This window comes from Pleurodeles waltl, chromosome 5 (genome assembly GCF_031143425.1).
Source record: "Pleurodeles waltl isolate 20211129_DDA chromosome 5, aPleWal1.hap1.20221129, whole genome shotgun sequence".
NCBI classification, from domain to species: Eukaryota; Metazoa; Chordata; class Amphibia; order Caudata; family Salamandridae; genus Pleurodeles; species Pleurodeles waltl.
Genome location: NC_090444.1, coordinates 980,893,836 through 980,911,258, shown reverse-complemented (window position 1 = coordinate 980,911,258; position 17,423 = coordinate 980,893,836). Strand labels below are relative to the sequence as shown.

The window sequence follows — 17,423 nt, the reverse complement described above, 5'->3', positions numbered from 1 at the left end:
TGTCCTTGTCATTTGGGCACTTTGGGATCTGTTCCTGGATCGGCTCTGGTCGTGAGCCCATGACCTTCTTTGAAGTCCATTCAATTGGTGCTGTTACTGACTCTGCTGATCCAATCATTATACCATGCTCCAATACGGAGCCATACTGAGATCGTCCAGTGTTGATTCTGGTGCTGGCCAGACCAAGAACCTCTGTGCCTTCCTTTACTCACAGGCCTTGTGGAGAATACGATTGGGGCGGTTCTGAGGATCCTTGTGGTTATCCCAACGACCTGTAAAATTCAGTGCCTTAGGATAACTAGTATGAGGAACTGGGTGATGCCAGTGGACTGGACACCTCTGACCTAGTCTCTTATCCTTGTATGTCTGTGAAGTAAGGAGCTTCGTTTGCCATGTTGCTGTGGAGAGCGGCTGAGGCACTGGACCTTATGCTACAGTCAGTGGCAGTCAAGACTAATGTCTTCACAAATGTGTTTCAACTGTAGTTATCCCCGTGGAACGTCTTCTCAACTTTAAGGAAGGCCTCACAACATTGCTTTGTTCCTGGGGATCCAGCTTTCCTCACCCAGGACCCTACACCAAAGAGCCTGGTCACCCAGGCCTCTATGGCCAAGATTAAATTTCTCTTTCCGTAGCACTCCGCTGAATAGGTAAACCAACACGCCTTTGGCAACAGGATTTTCTCTTCCACCAGCCTTGCACTGCAGGCGGTGAACACCGTGTCCCTCTTGGGTGGGTTTCCACACAGTTTGCGATTTGGGACCCTGTTTTGCAAGCGCTGCTCATGGTCTCGGAGGAGGTCCAAGCCATCCCATCCTAGCCTGTTGCTCATTGTAGGGATTCATCAAAGTGCAGAATATGGTGTGAAGTGGCATATTACTCACTAGGCAGAGCAATTGTTTCAGTCAGTGGCACTTTCTTGCCACACCTGGCTGAGCTCAAATGGCTTTTCAGGGGATGTCGGTCATCACTTATGGACATGGCCTTCGATGGCACTCGCCAGTTTGTGAATAAGCAGACTTGGCACACAAGCTTTTTAAGGACAGTAGGGCCAGTTTGGGGTCATTGGGGCTATCCTCGCCCCGATGCCAGCCCCGTTCTTCCTTTCACCCCTTCAGTGGCTGCAGTAGGAGTTACTAGCCACATCCATTATTGTCCTGCGGTATAGCCAGCAGGCTTCCTAGTCCTTTTGTGGCTGCAGACGCAGCTACTATGGGCCTTGTGGGACTCAAGGCCAGAGATCTGCCCAGTCTGCCACTCCCCCAACCTCCAAACCCTTTTAATATGCCTTCTCACCATCATTGGCAACCTGTCAGCTGCATGATCCAGAACCATCTGCCCCGATAGCAGTTTATAATCATGGATCACTGGATGCTCCAAGTTAATTAGTGGAGTTGGGTTAAGCCCTGCCATTTACAGAAACCCCACCGCCCGTTCCACCATCCTTAGATGAGCTGACGGAGGACCACTCTTCCAGTTGCTTCAAAAAGTACAAGCTCTTCTGGACAAAGGAGCTATCTAGAGGGCACAGACTTCAGGAATAAGTTGCGGTTGTTATTCCTGCTACTTTCTGATACCGATGAATGCTAGCTCCTGAAAAATGGGAAATTAAAAATGATAATTTTTGCGCAGGTTCTGTGCACTCTGGACCCTGGTACTGGATAGTAGTGCTGCATTTGCATGATGCATATTTTCATGTACCCATCCTGCCGACCCACAGTCCTTAACTGCGGTTCATGGTGGGCCATGCGCACTCTGTTTGCTGTGCTCCCCTTTGGCCTTACCATCACCTTTTTGGTGTTCAAAGAGGTGATGACTGTGGTTGTAGCCCATCTGTGGCGGTCGGGGTTTCAGTCTTATCCTACATTGATGATTGGCTGTTGACTTACGCCTGGAAGTCGTCGCAAACCTTGAGACTATGGTTGACATCCTACATTCTCTAGGTTTCACATATGTCTCCCTCTCATATGCTCCCTTTCAACAGAACTGTTGTGTTCACAGGGTAGTTCTGTGCCTCGCCATCAAAGCAGCAAGCCCAGGATATTCTGGCTATGATTGATGTTTCAGCTTTTGTCCTAGATTTTAATGAGACTATGCTGCTGGATCTCATGGCTTCCAGCATCTTGCTGGTAAAGCATTTCTGCTGGCTTATTCTGGCTCTGCAATAGGACCTGAAATCCGAGGGGGGGGGACAGCATCAGGGAAATCTCCTGGACCTGGTCCAGATATCGTAGGAAACTGCAAAAGACTTGCATTGGTGGCTGACGAACCGCGATTGCTTCAGCGGCAGTCCCTATACAATGAAGGGAATAAGATTGTAATTAACCTCTACAGAAAATCCACTGCTTGTAATTTGGTCCTTCATGCTCATAGTGCACATCTGTCCAATCAAATTAGCGCTATCCTTCTGGGAGAAATGACCAGAGTACTACGCAACTGCAGCAGTGACCACATATTCATGCAGGAAGAGGGAGTACTCTGGTCAGGTTTTATCCAAAGCCAAGACCAGAATCTTGAACACTTCACAGGAATCCTGCCTGGCACAAGGGACTGGCAAACAGTCCAAGGATAAATACATTAACATGATCACTGGATATAATGCACAGAGCTGTATAATACACCACATTTTCAAACGTCACTGGCACTTACTGTTACATGACAAGACACTACATAAATTAATCAATGCAGACCTCAGATCACATACAGCTGTGGTACCACACTAAGAAATAAACTTTGTCCAAGCTACACCGGGACTAACACACAAAACCGATCCATTAATTGGTTATCCCCTCCCACCACCAACCTTGTGGTTTCTATAGTTGCACATGCTGCAGTGTTTGCCAATACCGTATGGATAAACTGGTGAATTTCAAATACAATTCTGTGCATATACATCGCATACAACATTTTATTAACTGTAAGTTAATTTACAGTGTATTATATTGTTTGCCAATGTGGTTTGATTTATGTGGGTAGCACTATCCGCCCTCTGAAAGAACGGATTCAGGAACACATCAAAGATATTAGGAACAACCACCGTAACTACCCCCTGGCAGCCGACTATAGTTCTGTGGATGCGGGTTCAGAGGTCATGGGTATCTGATTCCTTGGTATCACACGCATTACTAATGATGTAAGAGGTAGTGACATGGTAACTAAACTAAGAAGATGCGAAGCCAAATGGATCATTAAACTACGTGCGGTTGACCTGGGCCTTAATGCGGATAGAGAATTGCATGTGTTACTGTAAATACTTTATACACTAACAGTGCATTGTATGTCAATTACAACAGCTGAATATCTGAACAACAGTTTGCTATTGTCAATGCATCCAATAGAATGATACTGCATTTGCTTACGGCTTTATTTGTTTACATGACACACGTTTAGCTCTTTTTCAGTCAACAATACGTACTTGAATCCATGATGCTGGTTTTCCTTTGTTCGCTAAGCAGTTTCACGCTATCCTGCTGATTCTCACATTTATACTTGCTTTTACTGTCCACGTCAGGCCGTTTTTCAGTCAGTAATGCTTACATGAATCTCCATGCTGGTTTTCCTTCGATCGCCAGTACTTTCACAAATTATTACATTGTCCACGGCAGGTGACTGACCCACTCTGTTTTACAATACCTTTATACCATTTTAATTTTATTGAGCTCTTCACACACTTTACTTTTCATGCTGGTTCCCTTTTCGTTCTTTCACACGGCTCATACTGTCTGATGCCTAGTTCCTAGGCACAATGACCTTTGTTATCATGCATAACTTAGCTGGCTTATATGCTCACTGTGTTATTTTTCTTACTTGTCACCAGCTCCCCACTTTCTGGCCTACATATTGCTGTTAATTTAATTCTTTTTGGCACAGCCTTATTTTTATATAATACATAATTTCATGTATTCTTCCAGCTGGTTGCCCATTAGACCTATTACTGGCCGTACTTTCTTTGACTGCCCACCATTTAGTAATCTTCTCTCAAGGTGCATGTGTTCTATTGCTTCTTTTCTGCCCAGTACGTTTTACTTTCTGGCCATATTTTTTACTGTCCTTCCCATTTATGTACAGACCCTATTTATTTTATTTACACTAAGCTTGTTCTAAAAACAAGACCTTCATTGTGACTTGCCTGAGCCATTTACCTGTGATGTTTTTTCCCCTTAGGCTCTAAACTTACTATGATCTGTTGCATCGGGGATTACCAGATACCCTGTTTCATGAACAAGTGACAGACTTCATATCCACATTTTTTATATATTCTGAGATCTAGAAGTGAGCTCTCAATCTTTTGGGATTTCATTATACATGGGTCCCAGACGTACTCTGTTTTTTTTAGGCCACTGACTCTCAATACTTGTTCTGTTCTAGACACACATGGTTGTGCTTTTTATAGGATATACCTTGCATACCCAGTAAGGTACGGCTTTCCACTAAGGCTACCTTGACTCTTATTTGCTGGTATACAGCAGATTTGATTCACTGCCACCCTAGTTGGGTTTTTCTAAGTTAACACACTTCATTGACATTTGGCCTGTGCAATTCAAGCCTATGTCTTTGGTTCTCTAGGCACTCGTATGCAGTGGGCACATATAACTCTGGTTCTTTGCTTGCACACTCATCACTGGTTTACCTGTTCTATGACCATCTGTTTCACGTGCTTCACAGCCACATGGCTCCTTCTATTTTGGACTTAGGGGTGTCTCATCGTTTGCCCCTGGGCTTGAATGGACACATATCTAACCACCAGACTCATCGTTCTGATATCTCTGCTATCATCATCAATGTCTTTACATAAGATTTGGCAAACATATCCCTGTCTATCTTGCAGCCTTGAAAAAGTCACCTGATGTGACAAACACTTGTTGGCTGGGATTGTGATAGGACACTCATCTTATCACAATGATGTCCATTTCTACGAATAAAAGGAACCTACTACAACCAAACTCATCTGACTGACATATTGATTACAAACCAATTTTGAGTGCCGCAGATCTGGAACCTTCTCCCTTCCTCACCCAGACATCACAGTGGTGACAGAAGTTGCCCTTCTAGATAGGGGTAGCCATCAAAGGACTCTGGTCTCCGACGGAGTCTCAGCTCCACATCAGCCTGTTGGAGTTGAAAGAGATCTGCCAGGCATTAAAAGACTTCCTACCTTCAAGTTTAGGTGTTCATGGAAAACACCACCATAATGTAGTACTGCAGTAAACAGGGTGGGGTGTGGTCTTGGACCCATTGTCAAGTAGGCCTTGCGTCTCTGGACATGGCAGGAATGTCAGAACATTTTCTTGGTGGTACAACATCTGGTGGGCTCTCTGGATGCCAGGGCAGATGAACTCAACCTTTAATGCCTAGCGGATAATGAATAGCGTCTCCATCCAGAGGTGGTGCAAGGCCTCTTCCTTGACTGGGGAGAACCTTAGTTAGTTCTGTTCACCGCTGCTGAGCACTACATTGTCAGCATTTGTGAGCGTCAGAGTTTCCAAGGTGGCTCTCACTCAAAGGCACATTTCCTCTGAAGTGGCTCTTGTATGCCTTGCCAGTGATGACACTCAAGCCCTGAGTTCTAAAAAAGATCAAGACAGACAGGGACTAAGTCATCCGTTTGATTCGGAATTGAGTGCGAAGAGTATGGGATGTCCTTCGGTCAGGCTACCCCTTTGAGAGGATATCTTGTTGCACAACTGTAGAAGGTTGGCTCAGTGGATGGTGCAACCTATACAGAGTCCAGTGAATCCTTAGTGATAGTGTAGGAGGCTCTAGCTACCCAGAGCACTGAGGGGTAGCTGTGGAGAGCAGCTACCTAGGACGGTGTAAAGCAGTTCCAAATTCCACGCAGGTCAGTCAGTGATGTACACACAGGAAAGAACCACACTAATGCTAGAAAAATGTTCTGTATTTATTGCAACACTCATTAGAACTAGCTTTGGTATAGCTCTTAACCGGAGATATAGTCATACAAAAATAGACCTGGAAAAAGGTATGTACAGGCAATGTAAAGGTAATGTAACAAGATGTGCCCCTATGGCAAACCATAAACTAAGTAAACGGAATGTGAGACTCACTCCCAGCCAAACTACAAGGAGCTGGACAGGGGAATGGTCACTCCCCTGTCCTTTGTGTGGTTTCGGACCAGAGCGGGAGCTGGGGGCTCCTGCACTGGAGTAAACCAGCTTATGCAAGGAGAGCACCAAATGTGCCCTTCAAAGCAGTCTGGTGGCGCTCAGAGGCACCCCCACCATAGCCTAGTGATACCTATTACTAGGAAAGAGGTGGTCGAACCGGTCCTCTACAGGAAATCCTTTGTTCTGTCTTCCCCTGCCCGAGTTAGGCTCAGCAGCTGGAGGGCAGAACAGTGTTTGGGGTCGGCAGCAACACTGGCTGGCATGCAGACCCTGCAAGGCTGTACAGGCAGACCTGGGGGGATCCCCTAGGGAACCCCTAGAGTGCATGGTGGCATGCATCTAGCACTGGAATCGGTGTGGTTGTGTGATTCTGATGTGTTTGATACCAAACATGCCTAGGTTTGGTGAACTCATTATGCAGTTGGACATCTTGTGTTGACCAGTGTCCATTACATACCTTAAGATGGCTTCCCCACACTTACAAAGCCCAGAAAATGGAGTCTGGGGTTTGTAGGGGCACCTCTGCACATGCAGGGATGCCCTCACACTGAGAACCATGCATCCTGCCCCTTGGCTGAAGGTCCTACCTTAGAGGCGACTTACAGGGTCAGAGTGCAGTGACCATGATACAAGGCAAACATTATACCTGGGGTGAAAGGTGCATGCACCATTTCACACAGGTTGCAATGGCAGGCCTGTAGTCACAGTTTGCATGGGCCCCAATGGGTTACACAATATATGCTGCAGCCCATAGGGGACCCCTGGTGTTCCAGTGCCTGAGTACCATATACTAGGGACTTAAATGTGTGCACCAGTATGCCAATTATGGGTTGTAAAAGTTACTTGCAAACTAAATTTAGGTGAGAGAACATGGACACTGGAGTCCTGGTTAGAAGGTTCCCAATGTACTACAGTCTAAACACACTGACACCAGGCAAAAAGTGGGGGTAACTATGCCAGAAAGGTGCTACTTTCCTACAGCAACAGGCAGTGTTCTACATCCGATCTGGACCTGTGCATGCTTGGCATTCATGCATTTAGATTGAGCAACAGCAGTTGACAGTTTTTGATCTCCCCTCGGAAGTTACTTTGACAGCCAGGCACCATCAATAGACTGTATACATCTGCCTTTGTGAAGGTTTGTGGCTTGGTGCACTGAAAAGCATGTTTATCCCCTTTCTGCACCTTTGTCAGAGGTATTGTTGTTTGTTGTATCATTGGCCAGGCAATACTTTGGGAACTGTTGAAAGGTTTTTTTCTGCCATTTCGACTGTCTTACAGTTGCTGGATCAGCCCTCCCTGTTCAAATCACCTGCTGTGACTTGTTTACCGAAAAGTCCATAACATGTTTCCACCAAAGCCCTTCATTATGCCCCCGAGGCAACATAATTTGGTTTTAACCTTTTTGATAAATGTTCCCTTCTAGCTCATGCATAGTTTCCATCTGCATCTCCTGACGATCAAAACAGTCTTGTTGGTGGCCATTACTTTGGCATGAAGCATTAGCAAGCTACAGTTACGCTGTACATTCTCCATCCACTAGCTTCTTCCCAGACCAACTGGTTCTCCGCACCGTGATTCTTTTCTGCTAAAGATGATGACATCTTTCCACGTCTGCCAAGGCATCATGCATCAACCTTCTTCGATTGATCGCACCCTTCTAACGAGGAGTAGAGTCTCCTTCACTGCACACAGAGAGTGTTATTTTTCTACATTGACTGCACCAGAAACACTGGGTAGATATCAACTCTTTCTTTGGTTCGCCTGAGCCAAAAAAGGAAAAGGCAGTGCAGAAGCTGATCATCTCCAGATGGTTTGTGCTCTGCATTAAGATCTGCTATGCACTGGCTAAGAAACAACCCCATGAGGGCTTCAAGGCTCATTGCACCAGAGCAAAGGCTGCGACCACTAAGTTAGTTTGCAGAGTACCAGTCCTGGACTTCTGATGGGCTGCTATGTAGGCTTCTCTGCACGTTTACAAAACAATACTGCCTTGACAATCAGGTCCGTTACGACGAACATCCTGCTCATTTGATCTTTCAGGACTTTTTTGATCTGAACCTGTTTGCAGACCCACCTCTGGGGATGGTATTGCTTTGGGTATCTATTTTAAGAAAAGGAATCTGCAACTAGAAGTCTCTGCCAGATGAATAAGTAACTGACCTTCGGTAACAAATTATCTGGTAGAGACATATTCTAGTTGCAGATTCCTTACTGACCCACCCATCCTCCCTGCTCTGCGAACTGACTTACCTTCAGGGCCCTAGTTCTGGCACACCAGTCTAAGTTCTTCATGGCTCCGCACTTCTGGCGTGGAAAGTCGTGTAAAGAAACTGACGTCAGCGTGCTGGGGTGACGCCTGTATACCACTGCCACATCATCACGGCAACCATGATGCCAACGACATCCGCGAAGTCGACCAACGCCAAATAATGGCATGCAAGGGTACTGCTTGAAGAAAAATCTCCAGATCCAGTTTGATGCTTGGGGGAAATTCTAAGGTAAGGAATCTGCAACTAGATTGTCAGATAATTTGTTAACGAAGGTAAGTAACGTGTTCACCTGGGTGAGAGACTATCTAGCTTACAGATAACTTACCAATCCTGTGAACCTCCCCGCTTCTGCAAACTGTTTTTTTCTGACTAGGTCCTTAGTATCTGTTCACTCATCCTTCAGCCTTCTAACGTGCTTTTCGTGCAGAAATATCATGAAAAGAAAATAATGTTGGAGTGTTGGTGTTATGCCTGTATAGGCACGATGCATGCCACTACTGGCATGACCGACACAAAGCCTATCAACACCATCTACCAGTGTGTAGTGGTACTGCTCTAGATTTTTCTGATCCAGTCTGACGCCTGAGTAATATTTTAAGATAAGGAATCTACAGCTATATAGTCTCATCCATATAAGGCGTTACTGAAGGTAAGTAACTTGCTCGTTATTGTCTCTCCTACCTGTCCCAAAAAAAACTGGCCTCCTGTCACACATCTCCCATTGCCATCTGTCTCTTCCTTCCTCCATCCTTCTCTTCCTTTCTGATGTGCTTTCTGTGCAACACTGCACAAACAGATTCTCTTAGACCTGCCAAAGCAGGCCTGAATTACTCTGACACAGCAACAGTGTGGTATCGGCTTTTGTTATCTGGTGTTGTAAACACTGTTATGTAGTAGTGATTTAGTATCTGACATCCATGTTAATAGCCGTCAGTGAGAGCCATATATAACATATAAAATTAAAGATGTGGAAGAGTGATTTTTGGGGGTCCTTTTCTCCAAGGAGTTCTGAGTGATTTCAAATAGACAACAAGAGCAAAGTTGTTTTGTCACCAGAATGATCTACCACTGTTTCCAACTTCTATGGAGGGGCACAGGAGTAATGGGTGAGCCATATATAGCATGGTCTTTTCTCCCTGTCTGAAATAAGAAAACACATTACCTCTCATCCTTAACCAATCCCCACTACCTTTCATGCTTTCCTTCCCCCTCCTGGGGCTGTGCTTTCTGCTTTGAGTCAAAGCAGATAAGCAGTGTTGCTCTGAGCAGCTCTGAGAGCCCTGACGGCCTGGCCTGAAATGCCTTTATAACGTAGCAACAGTGGGTAACAAGTTTATTTATCAACTGTTGCTATGTCATAACATTGATTTGTCAGTGTTAGAAACTAAAGTAAACTAAAGAAACTGTCTAAGATACCCATGCATAAGAAACCTAAAACTATAGTTAAGTAAACCCTCTATTTCCCTTTAGACAATTATATTCTGAAATTGACAGGCTAATATAAGAAGTTTAGCTACTCCTGGACATTTAAATATTGTAATCCTTGGTGTAAATGGCCCAGTTCTGGTACCAGAGTTTTAGTGGGGAACCTTAAGGACCACTATGTATTCTTCCCAGTCTCATTGTGTCCGTGGATAGTTTGATTTTGCTGTTGTGGGATTTAAAAACCTTAACATTGTGTTCTTTGTTTGCATGAATGTCATATTCAACTGTAAATACTAATTAAATAAACAATACCTAGACAGTAACCTTAAGCAATACAAATTTGAGCTATGATAGCTGCATTATTTAGGGGCTGTGGAGTGAAACAAATGTACTTTGTTAGTATTGTGATCTGGGGCTAGAAAGACTTGCACAACTTCTGAAAATACAAACTTGAAAATTTGGATTCTTGTTGTTGGGTGTCCCTTTTACCTATGTTGTCTTTCATCGGTTCCCAAAATCTTAGGAAATGTGGGTTGTGTGGAAAAGAATGTTGTTGCATCATCAACATGTTCAACCAGGTAGGTCCACCTTCAGACAGTTCAGAAGGTGTGAGAAAGAAACATCAGTGAAAAGAAACCAAGCCTCTTTCCTCTGTTCCTGTTTAATTTTATTGTTCCCATGTCTCCAGGTGAATCAGTGGGATCGTGTTTGAAATCTAAAGATGGAGGTACAAACCTGGGCTACATTCAGATCAGCCCACAGGCTGCTACAGACGGATCTGTTACTGTTATGTATCTGAATGGGGACAAGTGCACAGAAGAGCAGCAATATTCTACACGTATCATCTTTCAGTGTGATCGAACACCAGTAAGTATTCATGTTCCCAGCATCCTTATTTGTCATTTGGTGCATCAAATGTTCTTTGATGTGTTCAGGGCTGACTTGTCATCATGTGGCCACATTGTGGTACTTGAAACTTGCTAGTTATGTGGCTTCTGAAAGCTTTAGTTTGTGTGATTTGGACAACACCATCAGTTGATTAAACAGACTCTCGAGTCTGAAATAACTTGGTTTTTTTCTTAGATTGGTGCTACTTAATGAAGGTTTAATGAACTGCATATTCTAGAGGTAGTAATTATTTCACAATTCAGTGAGCCTCAATTTAACAAATGCTGCACAATGAAACACTGAATCAACCTTGCCAGTATAAAAGTGATTGTTGTGAAGTTTAAGTACAGTTCACATCAATAGGATTTTAACTTGCTGAACTGACTTCTCAGCCTAATACTTAGGTGGCATGCTTTCAAAAGGCCACCTGTGCAAAAATCTGCAATTGTCCACTCCCTTTTAATGTAATGTCTTAGTTTTAGGGATCAAAAATTGTAATTTACAAATATTAATCAAGTTCAAGATGCTGTAGTTGCAGAGAAGGTTGCTTCTCCATAAGTGCAGTTTGTTTACTCTTGTATGTAGTAATGTTTAAAATGTGCATCGTGGTACATGATGGCCTCATCTCATCTCTGGTTTAAGTTGTCCACTAAGCTGGATGTCTCCTCTAACGAGTTCCTTCCAACCTCCAGTCATTGTTTCTATGTGTGGAAAGACTTAGCATCACTCCTACACATTGCAAGGTTTTACTTCTGCCTGGAAATGAGAATTTGGCAAGATAGAGGTTTGGTACTTTCACTTTCTGTTTGCATTCCAAAGTTCATAGGTGCAGTTGCTTGTAAAGGTTAGCCAAGGCTTCTCTTACTTTCCTTGACTGTCCATTGTTAAACCATTCCTGCTTCCTCTAGGTTGTGGCTTTGACACAGTGTAATACTGAAATTATCATACAAACGGGGAGATTTATTTAAAAAAATGCCTGTGCTTATAGTTGTTCAGATGTGAGCGTCACACAATGTTTTTATTTGGAGCCAAAACCATTCCAATGTAAGTCTCTGGTAATATTGTGTGAGTAAGCTTAGAAGATCCCAGGTTTTGCAGGTTTCTACACTGGCTACCACCAGCTTCTCTGTCATTGGAATAATACGTTGCAGAAGGTGCTAGGCAGATCCATCACAACAGTCTGTTCGGTTGGATGGTACCGGAGTCTATTTTGATATTGTCTTTGGGCCAAAAGATAATTTCATGTCCACCCACTCAAAATAGCAAGGTTTGCTTAGGAATTGGGGTCTTATAAGCAGAGTAACAGTCACAGAATTTTCAGTTTTTCTCTGTGACTCTACCTTAGCTCTTATTTAAGTGCTGGAGCTACTGGAGAGCTAATAAGAGCCATTATGTTGAAAATGACCTGATGTGTGCTGCTTTGTTTTGAGTGACTGTGGTGTTTTGGGACCTTCACTAGCCTAGATTATTTGAATGGGCATCACATGGTCATCCTTTTTGTGATGTGCCAAGGGGCATTGGTAGGTCAATTGCTGACACTTGACTGCATAGAGGAAACTATAAAAAGGCTGATATTTCCAATTATGGTGAACATTTTTTACTTTTTGGGGGTTACCTCTCTTTTGAGACAGGTTTCAAGTGATAGGAAAAAAAAAGTCATGCTTCTAAAAGAGGCTAAGAAGTATCTAGTTGAGATTCCAGCAAGATGCTAGCACTGGACCTTCAATGTCTTCCCTAACATAGACCATGGGAAGCATCAGGGAACTCTGGTGGTCACTCACACAGACCATTAGGAAGGGATCTCGGACCCTGTCCAGTGCAACTAACAAAAGTGGAAGGGCTGTTGAACAGGCTTTGCGACTTTCTGATGAGGAAGACAAAAGGTTCATTACTCCAGAGTACCGCCATGCTCTTTGTCAAAAGTCATTCAGATTGTTCCTGTGTCACTGTACTGCAGCTGGTAATCTAGACAGGTTTCTTGGCACAGAAATATATTCAGGGATGTTTCTTCTGATTCAAAGCCTGTGAGGTCGATGGGACCAGCAGAACAATTTTGTTTGTTATATTACCACACTTTATTGAAACTGTTCTCATCAATGTTCATCATACTCTTCATAACAGTCAGTGTGGCTCATCAGCAAGGATTACATCCTCAAGTCTAATAATGGTCCATTCGTCTAGATCACTGACAAGCGGTGGTTCAGTTGGAGCACATGCATACTGCAAGGGTCTGTCTCACACCATCATTCCTAACTGCTGTGTATTTTCAGTCTGTGAAATCTGCTTGCTCAACCATTAGAGTTGGAAAGAAAGCCCAAGATAAGCTGGACATGAGATTATACAAAACAGCTCACATTATATAACGAATGAGTGGGACATGTTTGTTTAGTTAAAACCATTAAGATTTGATTATTTTCAATGACTACCTTAATCAACAATCTGCTAAACATGATTGATGCCTTTGTTAACTGTGGTGGATTTAACAATGTCACAGGACGTGGGATCTTCATTTAGGTTCTATTTATTCTTTATATGTACGTTGCAAATGACGACATACTGCACTTACGTTTGTCGACCTTGTTACAATCAAAATATTTTTTTTATATATGTTTGGTGGCCGCCTTTTCTATATGTCTACATATATTTCCCAAACAAGGATTAGTTTTGAATCCTATCAGTTTACTGTGGTGCAACTTATAGGCATACTGACTACTTATTTTTTACCTTTTACAGTGCCCTTTTGAACTCTCCGTCAATAGTACTTTCACATTAACCCTCACAGTGTAATGTAATTCTCCATAAATACCTTTATCAATACAGCAGTGTGAGTCAGAATGGGAAATACTATATGACGATGTGAGTCTTGCAAAGTAAATACTGTTTCACTGGTTAGATGGAAATATCGGGATCCCCAAATATCACAGGATTTGGGTGAGAAAAAAAAAGCACAAGCAACTTGGTAAAGAAAATAGTAATCCTATGACACTGGGAGTCTGCATTGAGATGCATAATTTGCACAATATGGAGAGAATAAACTACCAGTTTATTGAGCACAACTCTTGAATAAAATATGTAAAGACGTTATTGCCATATGTTGAAAATTGCTACTGAGACTGACGTCCACTGTTATTTCTTTGGATGTGCTATCTACGTACAACAGTACACCATAATATCTTTATTTAGCTTTTCATTAATGGAACCTCATGTGTAGGTGTATATTTGTATACATTTGTTTATTGGTATCTTGGCTTCACTTTCTAGATTTAAAGATAGATGTTATTCTTATAAAAAGACTTCAGAGATTGGATTAACTATTGTGAAAATCACAACAAACGTTTACCGTTAATATATGAGCACACATTAGCTATATTATTATTATTATTTTTTACTAGATTATTACTTGTGTATATTCAGGTATACCGAGAATCTATACTAGGAAATCTCCAACATTTTCTGGAGTTAGACCTACTTCTGATCAGTGAAAATCATTGTGAGCTACTTATGGATAAGCAACTCAACTAATGTCCATAAATCCAGATACTGTGGTTTATACAAAATACTTTGACTGGGGTTACTTTGACAGGGCTGACGTGTCATTGAGAGCGTGGTCTCTGGGGATATATGAACATTTGTGTGTATGAGTGGGATGTCTGTGTACAGGTGACTAAGCGACTGTGTCATTTGTATTTGTACTTGTGGCACAAGACCTAGCTTTCACTGTTTCGTGTATGACACAAATGGGAGAAAGTGCAGAAAAAAGATCTGCAATATTCAGAATATGGATCATTTTTAAGCACTTTCCATTTCTCACACTTAAAACAGTGGCTGTATTTTTCACTTATAAATATAGTACTTTCAAGAAAATTAAACTGAACAGTTAAGTTTGTTCATATGTAGTCCATAAAATTCATCATTTAAATTTTCTCTCATTTGTAAGTGTCACTTTTACAAGCACCAAGTATTTTGCTCCCAGTGGTCTTTAGACATGGTGCAATACTTGTAACAGAAAAATAGATTTTCTTAAATAGGAGGAATTTTAAGTGAAGAATCAGGATTCTTAAAACAGTTACGCGTAATTGACTTAACTGAAAGTGGAGAAGGACACTAAGACTAAATGTTCATTCACTTTAAATTTCTTCCATTTGGAAAAAATACTTTTTTCAGTTCTGAACACAGTGTCAACTGGTCACTGGAAGCAAAAGGCATGCCCCTTGTAAATGCAACACTTAGAAATTGGAGAAAATTACAACGAAGAGCTAATAGTTAAGGTAATTTTTCATTTTCATTTTCTCATTCAAAATTTCAGAAACATAATTTTGTTCTCACGTTCCAATATTAAGTCAACAAGGATTTATATTTAAGACTTAAATGCTTCAGTGCTTCAATTCTTCACCTCTGTGCCCCAGCTGGGTCATAAATATGACTGAACACTACTCATTATCAGGCTCTGCTATCTCCAGCCTGATGATAATAATGTAAAGTAAACACAGCCTTGAGGTAACTTTAAAAGAAAAACGTGACTCCCATACTTATTTAAAAATGAACTCAAGGCTGCAAGCTACTCAGCTGTGTGGGAGCTGCTGGGAGCTCCCAGTTGACTGGTTGGGGACACCTGATCTATACAGAGTAATAGTTACATAAATATTTGTATACCTTATTTCCAAAATTAGCTATGGACAATCTAGGTAAAGGGTATTCAATGATAAGAATACAAATAAAGCTATTTTATGTTTTGTTAATATTATAAAAAAATACAGTACTGTTGCAAAAGTGTAGTCTATTAGTTATAGGAATCATTTCTAAATATAACTTCTCTTTCCTTTCTTCAAAGTCAGTGTAGTTTAAGAACTGCAAATTGACTACATCTTTGTTTTACCATAGAGCTCACCAATATTTCTGCAGCAGGAGAATTGTGAATTTGTCTTTGTCTGGAGAACTCCGGAAGCCTGTCCAGTTATCAGAGCAGAAGGTAGGTAGCTCTTAACTTTGGTCTTGTTAGGTTTGTAAAATATTTTTATATGTTATGGCCTTCTTTGCAGATTATCTGTGTAGGAATTTGGACTGTTGGTTGGGAGGGAGGGTGAAACTGCTCGAACAACAGCCATAATCCTTGTCAGGGGGAACCACAAAAAGCCACTAAATTAACCTGTGCATGACTTTCTGGTAGCTTGTTACAAAAGCAGTAAGGCTTAATGTAAAGGCAAATTGTAAAACATTTATGTAGCACACAAAAATCCAACACCAATTTAGACAATTGGAGTAATTTGTATTAATTTATTTTAAACCAAAACAACAAAAATCCATCCTGCAGAACTGGGGATAGGCAATTTTAAAGATTTAAATAAAACTAGTGCCAAAAGGCACAGAGCGCCATCTGAGGGTATCTGATTGTGCTGGTCTGGGACAAAGTCACCAATTTAGGCCAACTGCAAGGGAGTGCAGGCCAGGCACAGGACCAAGATTTGCCCCACTGAAGATGGTACCTTATTTCCTGATGCGCGATCTGCATGGAGTTGCTTTGCGTTGTTCGGCATCTGTTTCTGTGAATCTGCAAGACTGTGTCTTTCTGCTTCGCTTCCCATGAGCCTGGTAACTGTGTGGTTAGAATTTGTGGGCCTTTGCGTCATTTGGCATCAATTCGGATGAGGCTGGCAGCTCTGTGTGAAGGCTTTGCGCTGCCTTGTGTCGGTCCCGATGAAGTATGCAACAGTGCAGCAAGGCTTTGCAGGACTTTGCATTGTTTCATGCCAGATTTGATGGAACCTTCATTTAGGCCAGGAGAAGCTATTGCTGTTGCCAGGAGAGAACCCCAGAACCTGAGGAGACACCACTGGGGGATCATGAACTAATTCAAGCAGAGACCATCAGGGTTCAGCCAGGTCCAATGCAAAAGGACAGCTGGGCAGTTTAAGGGAGGCCTCTGGAGCTTGTTGTGTCCATGTAGCTCAGAACAGGAGGTCAGCCATCTGACCGTTGGAGAGACTCAGCCTGGGATGTACAGTCTTCCTTCTCAGGAAGCAGGGCACCCATCTCCTACAGTATACACAGGTCCAAGAGTGTACTGAACAGTTGGTCTGAGAGACCCCTCTTTACAGCTGGTGTCCATTTTGAAGTTGGTGAAGCTACTGGAGTTCCCCCTACAGAAGTATCTGGAATTTCCTGCCTCCCTGCCCGGGTCCCAGTCTGTCAAGGAGCAAAGTAGGCTAGTGTGAACTAATTTGTTTGTGACTATTTAAAGGGTAGTAGGTGACCACTTCTCCCCCTGTTAAGCCAGGATGGCCCACCCTAGCAACACCCCAACCCTCTATTGTGATGCTGTCTGGGAGGAATACACAGAGACCAACTACACCTAGCCTATAACACAGGAACAGGCCACAGGCACCAAATATATGGCCAGAAAATGCTTCCAAAGTGTCTTTTTTAAGAATTGTGACTCCAAATCCGACAATAATAGGAGGATTTGAAATTACAGTTCCTCAGATACCAAACATACTCTTGCACCTGTTTCCAATAAAATGTTATCACTTATTAGGTTTAATAAAGTAACCCAATGTTATCCTAAGGGAGAGGTAGGCCTTGCAGTAGTGGAAAAACAAATTTAGGAGTTTTTCACTACCAGGACGTGTAATACTTGTATAGGGTCTACCTCAGAGGTGACTTATATGTACTAAAAAGGAAGGTTTAGGCCTGCCAAAAGGTTTATTTTGCCTTG

General features: G+C 42.5%; 1 protein-coding gene across 1 annotated transcript in view; it reads left to right on the top strand.

Moving 5' to 3' along the window:
* The window catches only part of IGF2R (insulin like growth factor 2 receptor), a 1,086,527-nt gene that overhangs the window by 595,565 nt on the left and 473,539 nt on the right, over positions 1-17,423 (top strand). Inside the window, exons 25-26 of the mRNA XM_069235138.1 lie at positions 10,512-10,690; positions 15,593-15,680. Of these exons, the coding sequence (XP_069091239.1) occupies positions 10,512-10,690; positions 15,593-15,680 (267 nt within the window). The remainder of the gene's footprint in view (positions 1-10,511; positions 10,691-15,592; positions 15,681-17,423) is intronic.